Source organism: Cnephaeus nilssonii (assembly GCF_951640355.1).
Source record: "Cnephaeus nilssonii genome assembly, chromosome: 6".
NCBI classification, from domain to species: domain Eukaryota; kingdom Metazoa; phylum Chordata; class Mammalia; order Chiroptera; family Vespertilionidae; genus Cnephaeus; species Cnephaeus nilssonii.
This window is the reverse complement of record NC_137077.1, coordinates 89,861,641-89,870,915: the sequence shown is the minus strand read 5'-3', so window position 1 is coordinate 89,870,915 and position 9,275 is coordinate 89,861,641. Positions and strand designations below refer to the sequence as shown.

General features: G+C 51.3%; 1 protein-coding gene across 3 annotated transcripts in view; it reads right to left on the bottom strand.

Moving 5' to 3' along the window:
- Positions 1–2,979: 2,979 nt before the first annotated feature.
- The window catches only part of LOC307100971 (putative ATP-dependent DNA helicase DDX11-like protein 8), a 33,695-nt gene continuing 27,399 nt past the window's right edge, over positions 2,980–9,275 (bottom strand). The window contains exons 20-28 of one of the 3 annotated variants that reach the window (XM_079773665.1): positions 7,173–7,245; positions 6,723–6,826; positions 5,649–5,798; positions 5,337–5,405; positions 5,143–5,243; positions 4,641–4,729; positions 4,274–4,352; positions 3,944–4,098; positions 2,980–3,861 (exon numbers count right to left, since the gene is read on the bottom strand). In XM_079773665.1, coding sequence (XP_079629791.1) covers positions 3,770–3,861; positions 3,944–4,098; positions 4,274–4,352; positions 4,641–4,729; positions 5,143–5,243; positions 5,337–5,405; positions 5,649–5,798; positions 6,723–6,826; positions 7,173–7,245 — 912 coding nt within the window. In that variant the 3' untranslated portion in view covers positions 2,980–3,769. Of the gene's footprint in view, positions 3,862–3,943; positions 4,099–4,273; positions 4,353–4,640; positions 4,730–5,142; positions 5,406–5,648; positions 5,799–6,722; positions 6,827–7,172; positions 7,246–9,275 lie in introns of those variants that run through there. The other 2 variants (XM_079773664.1, XR_013813627.1) reach the window with 2 other exon arrangements.

Sequence of the window (9,275 nt, the reverse complement as noted above, 5' to 3'; positions counted from 1 at the left end):
CTTTTATTATTCCAGATGAATTTTTGTAGAGTTTGTTCTAGATCTTTGAAATATGCCTTTGCTATTTTAATAGGTATTTCATTGAATCTATAGATTGCTTTAGGTAGTATGGACATTTTAATGATGTTGATTCTACCAATCCATGAACATGGTACGTTCTTCCACTTGTTTATGTCTTCCTCTATCTCTTTTTTCAATGTCCTGCAGTTTTCTGAATACAGCTCTTTTACATCCTTAGTTAAGTTTATTCCTAGGTATCTTAATTTTTTTGGTGCAATGGTAAATGCGATTTTTTTTTCATTTCTCTTTCTGTGAATTCATTATTGGTGTATAAAAGGACCATAGATTACTGGGTGTTAATTTTGTATCCTGCTACATTGCCAAAATCATTTATTAGGTCTAGTAATTTTTTGATGGAGTCCTTGGGGTTTTCTATGTATAGTATCATGTCATCTGTGAATAAGGACAGTTTTACTTTTTCTTTTCCAATGTGGATGCCTTTTTTCCCTCTTCTTGTCTGATCGCTATGTCTAGTAGTTCTAGTACTATGGTAAAAGTGGGCATCCTTGTCTTGTTCCTGTTCTTAGGGTAAATGGGTTTAGTTTTTGTCCATTGAGTATGATGTTGGCTGTAGGTTTGTCATATAGAGCTTTTATTATGTTGAGGTATGATCCCTCTATTCCCACTTTGCTGAGAATTTTTATCAAGAAAGAGTGTTGGATTTTGTCAAATGCTTTTTTCTGCCTCAATTGATATAATTATGTGATTTTTGCCTCTCAGTTTGTTTATGTGATGTATCACATTTACTGATTTGCAGATATTGATCTTGCATCCCCAGAATAAATCCCACTTGGTCATGGTGTATGATCTTTCTAAGGTATTGCTGAATCTGATTTGCTAGAATTTTCTTGAGGATTTTAGCATCTATGTTCATCAAGGATTTTGGCCTGTAATTCTCTTTTTTTGTGTGGTGTCTTTATCTGGTTTTGGGATTAGGGTAATGCTGGCTTCATAGAAAGAGCTTGGAAGTGTCTTCCTCTTGAAGTTTTTTGAATAGTGGGCGAATAGGTTTTAGTTCTTCTTTGAATGCTTGGTAGAATTCCCCTGTAAATCCTTCTGGACCAGGGTTTTGTTTGTTGCAAGATTTTTGATCACTGTTTCAATTTCTTCGGTAGTTATCAGCCTATTCAAAGTTTTTTAATACTTTTTGGTTGAGTTTTGGGAGCTTGTATATTTTCTAAGAATATGTCCATTTCATCTAGGTTGTCCATTTTGTTGGAATAGAGTTGTTCAAAGTATTTTTTCATAATCACTTGTATTTCTGTGGGATCCGTTGTTATTTCACCTCTTTCATTTCTGATCTTTTTTATTTGGTTTCTCTCTCTTTGCTTCTTGGTGAGCCTGGCTAGAGGTTCATCAATCTTGTTTATCCTTTCAAAGAACCAGCTCTTGGTTTTGTTGATCTTTAATATTGGTTTTTGTTTTGTTTTTTGTCTCTATGTCATTGATCTCCACTCTGATCTTTATAATTTCCTTCCTTTTGCTTACACTGGGCTTTTCTTGTTGCTCTTTTTCTGTCTCTTTGAGTTGTAGGGTTAGATAATTTATTACCATTGTTTCTTGTTTTTTGAGGTAGGTCTGTAGAGCTATGAACTTCCCTCTCAAGACTGCTTTCACTGTGTCCCATAGATTTTGGATTGTTGTGTTTTCATTGTTGTTTGTTGCAATGATGTTTTTTTATTTCTTCCTTGATGTCTCTGGTAACACAGTCATTATTTAATAGCATGCTATTTAGCCTTCAGGTGTTTGATTTTTTTTATTGTAGTTGATTTCTAGTTTTATGCCATTGTGATCTGAGAGGATGATTGATATGATTTCTATCTTCTTGAATTTTAAGAGACTTTGACTGGGTCCCAACATATAGTCTATCTTTGAAAATGACCCATGTGCACTTGAGAAGAATGTATATTGTGTGGCTTTGGGGTGAAATGTTCTGAAGATGTCAATTAATTCCATCTCACAGGGTGGCCGTGACAGTGTTACTCAAATGTTACCCATTTTCTCATCAGTGCCTTGGTGCTGGATCCAAGAGCTGGTGGTGACATGATGGCTGTGGAGGGCGGGGATGTGTCAGTCGTGAAGAAAAAGAGGACAAATGTGACTAAAGCCTGAGGTTGTCACCCAGGAACAGGTTTCACACTGGTCCCTTCCTCCTCCCTCACCCGTGGCTTTCCTGTTGCAGTGAGAGCCACAGGCCAAGGCGGGACCTGATGTCGGATCTCTTTAACAAGCTGGTCATGAGGCGCAAAGGTAGGACAGAGCACTGCTGCTTCCCAGGCCAGGGACTGGGCTGCGTCATACACATTCTGCCTTTTTCTTCCTGTTTCTAAGACTTTAGGGGCTGGGTTCACCAAACAACCCCCGCTTACCCTTAACCTTTTCCCTCCCAGGCATCTCTGGGAAAGGACCTGGGGCCGAGGCCAGCGAGGGGCCAGGAGGAGCCTTCGCCCGAATGTCAGACTCCATCCCGCCTCTGCCTCTCCCACAGCAGCCACCTGGAGAGGAGGACGAGGAGGACTGGGAATCCTAGGGGCTCAGCAGCTCCTTCTTCTCACCAAACCCAGGCTGAGGCTCTTCTCCTCACATGGAAACAGCTGGGATGGGCTCCTTGGCCTGCAGGCCTCTCAGCCCCTGCTGCCCTTGGAGGGATGGGGATCACAGAGGACCACCCAGGTCTGTGCCTGGACCATCTTCAAGGAGCAGGGAGGCTGGCTTCTGAGGGTGGTGGGAGGGGGCCTTCGCTTTCTGCTTGTGCTCCATCTACCTCCTTCACTAGCATGCTCTTCTATTCCCTGAGACTGAGATACAGCAGTACACAGATCAATAAAGAAATATAACTGAGCATCGACCAACAGTGCACTTTTAATTAAGGAACTACAGCTGTGCAGAATGCAAACATCTCCGAGCCAGGGCCTGTCCTGCTCCCCCTGGTCTCAGGCAATGGGGAAAGGTGCCAAGTGGACCAAGCCCCCTCTCTCTGGGGCCAGGGAAGGGAGGTGTAGTCAACGGGGCAGCTGTTGCAGATGGAGGGAGGGATATTTTCACACAGAAAAAAAAGTCTCAGGGTAAAAATAGTCCTGCTGAGAGCCTAATGGCCCTTGGTGTAATTGCTGATGCCAGGGGAAGAGGTATCTTGGAGTTTTCTCAAGTGGCTGAGAGGGAGAGGGGCCCCACCTACTGCAGGGACCTGGAACCAGCCCAGGAGGTAGCATGCTGTGGAGGGCTGTGGGACTGGTCAGGGGCCAGCAGGCGGGGAGCACCGCACAGGGCTCTGCTCCCACTTGCAAATGACTTCAGTGCCCGACGTGTCATAGACGGTGCTTAATCCCCAGGTGGCAGGGGTCAAAGTAACCAGAAGCCGGAGGGCAGAAGAGCCCAGGACACCAAGGGCTGGAAATGGGGAATATTCTTAATTTTGAGGGAAAAGTAAAGGCTTAGAACACGAATTTTAGCTAAAAAGGGAGAGGCAGAGAGGCCTGCTCCATCTTGCCTCTGAGAAAGTGGGTGCTGAGAAACGAGCACGGGCAGACGCTGAAGTGGAAGGTGCAGCTTCCACAGCTGCCCACGGAAGCTGGCCGAGGGGAGAGGGGGGCTCGACTGGGTGTGGTGAACAGGAAGAAAGATCCAATTTCAGGGAGGGGAACTGCCCTGGGATGGCCTCAAGGATGGCCAGGAACCACTGCTTGTTCAGGATCGACCTAATTTTCGTCTATTGGCTTCTGCACCTGTTCCTGGATCCTGCAACCAGGGATTCCAGATGGGTGCGGCCATCCCTCAAAGGCCAGACTTCTCGTGATGGAACTGGGGAGACAGGGAAAGACAGTGAAACACCAGGTGGGGATCTTGGTGGGAGTGTTCTCAGGAAGGAAAAGGCAGGACTGACCTTCCGCAAAGCAGCAAAGGCAGGGCCAAAGGTGGCTTTGACCTCCACACGGTCTCGGATCCAGGCTGGCAGCTTTGCCAGGATAGGTGGGCGGGCGTACCGCTGGTCCAGGAGCACTATGCTGGCAAAATCCTTCTGGTGCCTGATGGCCCTCCCTGGATGGGACAGGTTGGGGCTCTGATTAAACCTACCCACCCGACAGTACGTTGTGTGTCCCTTTCCCCTCCTCAGACCTCAGACTAGAGAGATGGTAGGTAAAATCCCATCCGGCCACCTCACCCTTCATCCATCCCACCCCAACTCTTCATCCAGGACCAGTCCCCAGCTTACCTATTGATTGGTTGACAGCCTTCATACATAGATTCTCCACCAAAGCCTTTCCTGGGGGGGCCTGACCTGGGGTTCGGGGCTGGGAAGCACAAAGGAGATGACCTATCAGAACTGTTTCTTGTCCCCTGCCTTGTGTTCTGAGAAAAGGACACTGCCAGGCTCTGAGCAAGACCAGTCAGCTTCACGGGCACAATGCCAACAGCTGATATAATGGATGATGTCATGAGAAGCCCAAGAGGGTATGGAGGATGCTGCCATTCCCTCCAGAGCACACAGCAGGGGCAGTGGGGGAAGTGACATCATATCAGCTCTAGAGGCTACAGAGCTCCCCGCCCCCGCCCCCTCATCCTCCAGACCCTGAAGGTACTCACAAGGGTCTGGTCCAGGTAGGCCATTTTCTCTTGGAGCTCTGGAGACTTGATGTTGGGGTAGGGCAGGCCCACCATGACCACACACCTGAGTGGAGGCACACAGGAGCCAAAGGCACCTGGGGTTCACAAGGCCCAGGACGCAGGGCCGGGTCCTCACCCACATGACAGCTGCTGAGCCTACCACTCCAGTTCTCAAGCTGTGCTCAGTGGCTCTCCCTCTCCCTCCCCACCCTATACCACCTGGAAAGGGGTTTTTCCGCTAAGAGATCCAATCTAGGACAGGGAATTGAGTTCTGATAAAGTTACATCTGCCTAATTTTCCTCCTGGCCTCAAAGGGCCACACCCAAAGCTGCGGAATCACTTCCCCATGCAGCTGACTGCGCAGTCAGCCCAGGTGCAGACTCAGATGGCAGCAGATTGCAGGCGGAGGGAGGGCTGCTTGGAGTGAGGGGCAGGTGGGCATCAGAGTCCTGGGAGATGGGAAGCCCACTCCTTACCGCCCGAGGTCATCAGAGAAGTTGATGCCTTCACTCATCTTTCCTCCGACCACCGAGAGCAACAGGGCCCCCGTCACCATGCCTCCTGCCTGGCCACGGAACTGCAGGAACAGCCCAAAGCTGGGACGCCATCCAAAGGTTTTCAGCCGCCAACCCCACAGGTCTGGACCCAAGGCCTGGGTTCCAGCTCTCACCTGAATGCACCTGGAATACTCTGTCAGCACCTGTTCCACCTGGTTTGCTCGCTTGGGTTCCTGAAATATCTGAAAGTAAACAGACATCTCCCAGAACAGGGTTTCAGGATGCCTGGCTCACAGATCTGCTCCAGACCTTGTTTTCCAGCCTGGGCTTTGGGGACTCCTCTGGGCAGTGACCAGGGATTAGAAGTGGTGGGAGACGCCCTCATATGGGAGGCCCGACCATCCAGTCTGATGAGCAGGAGAAATCCCACGGGAATTCTGGGTCACTGTCCCCAGAGTGGAAGGTTCAGCTGAGGGGTCACTCACCTTTTTCCTGACAGCCAGGCGGGCCAGCAGGCCACTCTTATCCCAGTGGGCATGGACCTGGCGTTGGTACTCATAGGAGGGGAAGAAACAGATCACCCCTCCAGGCACCACGTTGCACAAGTTACAGAGGATGCGACCTGTCTCATCCATCTAAGAAAGACAAGGGGCCCTCCATGGGGTCACTCCTGAAGCCACACCCAAAGAGGCTCCTAACCTTAGGGCTCAGAACCAAGTACAGAGACTCACGGATGAGTGCGGTCCGGGAGGCCTATGGCCAGGTGGCGCCCCCCTGCCTGGGAATCACAAATTGGAATGTGCCACCCTCCCTCCAAACACACTCAACTGCTGCTCCTGGTGACTGGCAGCGGCTGACACACCGCAGTCCTAGCACACGGAGCTACACCGGTCATTGGTGTGTGCCAAGTCCTCCCTCCCCAACTCCCAACGTCCTGTGGGCAACTGGAGATTAGGCACCACATATGTCAAATCGGGCACTGAAAACCCCAGGCATGCCACTGGAGAAGTGCCCCCAGCACTGGAATCCCTGCTGGCAGGGCTCGCTATAACCCCATGGCAAAAGGAAATGGTTTCTCATGAGCTTCATCCTAAAGAGATGGCTGGAGGTGTCAAGAAAACTATTTTTAAAAATCCTCACCCAAGGACATACCTTTCATTGATTTTAGAGAACGGGAGAGGGAGAAACATCGATTGGTTGCCTCCCATACATGCCCCCACTGGGGATTGAACCCGCAACCTGGGTATGTGCCCCGACTGGGATTTGAACCCAAGACCCTTTGGCACACAGGTCAACGCTCCAACCGAGCCACACCGGCCAGGACAAGAAGTTATTTACCAGCCTCAGAGGTGAAGGGTGTGGGGAAACTCAGACCTTCCTGATAAACACCTAGACACCATTCATCCTGTGCCACTATTCATCCTGTACCAGCTGTAATGAGGACCAGTACTAAGTTGCACAATGCTTGAACACTCGGGATTGGCCAGAGTGTCCCCACCCCAGAAGTCTCTCTCCTGCCCTAGCAAAGGCCAAGGTGAGGCAGGATGGCTGGTACTAACCATCTGAGGCAGCTCTCTTTTCAGGTATGTGAATTCCAGCTGCTGGTTGGAGGGCCCACTGCAGAGGACAAGGGGCAGGATGTTGTCTGGAGGGATCACGTGACCTGGGGAGACCCAGAGAGAGGCTGAGAACTGGAGGTGCAAGGTTGAGTCCAGAAAGAGCACTGCCCAACCCTTGCCTTCCAGACTAGGAGTAGCCGCTTATATCACTTACCCACCCACCTGTTTCCACACTAAAGCAGCAATGCTCAGAACTCTCCCAGGTGGACAGAGGGGCACAGAGCACGAGAGCACGGAGATGGCGAGCTCAGAGAGAGCTGGCAAAGGATGAGATGCCCATCCCGTGTTTCCTCAGCCCCTTAGCCCTACTAATAGCATATGGTTCAACTATGACAACACAGGGTCATAAGTGACTATGTGGCCCATTCTACCCTGAACATGGATCCTCACCACAGGAAAACTCCACCAGTCGCTCGGCTTCCACCCCAGCACATGCCAGTAGCTGCTCCCGAAAGTCAGAAACCTGAAGACCACAACGTCAAGGCTCTGTGACCTCCCTGAGGTCCAGGGACAGGGCCTCAGGTCTGAGCAGGCAGGGGCCTTAACAGAGAGGGGAAGAGAGAATCGCTTGGAAAGACAAAAGTCTAGGTGAGGAGGTAGCAAGTACATAAGAACAGAGAAGAGGTAAAAAGAAAAGCTGATAACAAATTAGCAAAAAGGATAAAACAATTATATGGTGTCCAGTGTTGGCAGTCCCATTTAAGTACTTGTGGGAATAGCAAAGGAAATTTGGCACAGTGGCTCTCAGCCCTGCATATGCAACAAAATCACCAGTGGGAATTTAAAAATATATATTCACATGGCCAGGGCCCAGCCCAAACTATTGAATAAGAATCTCTAGCACGAGGTCTATGCTTTTGTATTTTTAAAAGCTCCATCCAAGTTTTTTACCTATCAAATTGGCGTAGCCTCAGATCCCTGCTGATTGCTCGTTAAGGCTCCTTATGGGAACTTGGCCTTAGCTATGGGTGCAGCCATCTTTGTGACAGAGTGATGGTCAATTAGCATATTCCCTCTTTATTAGATAGGACTAGAGGCCTGGTGCACGAAATTCGTGCATGGGGGGGTGTCACTCAGCCCAGCCTGCACCCTCTTCAATCTGGGACATCCGTCTCACAATCCAGGACTGCTGGCTCCCAACTGCTCACCTGCCTGCTTTCCTGATTGCCCCTAACTGCTTCTGCCTGCCAGCCTGATCACCCCCTAACCACCCTGATTGATGCCTTAACTGTTCCCCTGCCAGCCTGTTTGCCCCCAACTGCCCTCCCCTGGAGGCCTGGTCCCCCACAACTGCTCTCCCCTGCAGGCCTGGATCCCCCGCAATTGCCCTTCCCTGCAGGCCCGGTCACCCACAACTTCCCTCCTCTGCTGGCCTGGTCACCCCTAACTGCCCTCCCCTGCAGGCTTGATCGCCTCCAACTTCCCTCCCTTACAGGCCTGGTCCCTCCCAACTGCCCTCCCCTGCTGGCCATTTTGTGTCCACATGGGGGCAGCCATCTTGTGTGTTGGAGTGATGGTCAATCTGCATATTACTCTTTTATTAGATAGGATAGAGGCCTGGTGCATGGGTGGGGGCCAGCTGGTTTGCCCTGAAGGGTGTCCCGGATCAGGGTGGGGGTTCCCTTGGGGAGTGGGGCGGCCTAGGCGAGGGGCCTGTGGTGGTTTGCAGGCTGGCCACATCCCCCAGTGACCCAAGCGGAGGCCCTGGTATCTGGGATTTATTTATCTTCTATAATTGAAACTTTGTAGCCTTGAGCGGAGGCCAGGGCCAGCCAGGAAGCTTGGCTTCCTCCATTGCCAGGGGCAACCCAAGCCTCCTGCTCTCTCCAGCTCCATGGCTGCTGCCAATTTTCTTGGGATTTATTTATCTTCCATAATTGAAACTTTTTAGCTTGAGTGGAGGCCTGGGCTCAGGCAGCCTTGAGCCCCGGCAGCTGCAAGGCCCAGGGCTCAGGCCTCGCAGCTGCCGTGGCCGGCAGTGGCAGCGGCAGTGGGGTGATGGGATCGGCGCCTTCCCCTGATGAGCTCAGTTGCCTCCCACAGAGGGAGGCCAGACTGTGGCTTAGGCCGCTCCCCTAAGCCGTCAGTAGGACATCCCTTGAGGGCTCCTGGACTGTGAGAAGGGGCAGGCTGGGCTGAGGGACCGCCGCCCCCCCCCCCCCGCCAGTGCACTGGGCCTCTAGTAGATATATGAAAAGCCAGCAACTGGAACGCCATAACAACCGGAAGATCGGTAGCTATGATGCCCACTGTGGCCAGCAAACCGGCCAGATTGGGGGAGTGGGGGTGGGGCTGCAGCCAACCTCCCTCGGCCCCTCCTCCCGGTCGGCCCCACCTGATTGGCCTCTCCCATCCCAATCAAGGGTGGAGCGGCTGGCCAACACCTACACGGCCTTTCCCCCAGCCAGCCCAGCCTGCAATTGCCTGCCCCACCCCATTGGCCCACAGCTCCTCCCCCTGGTCGACCATGCCCCCGATAGGCCCCCAGCACCC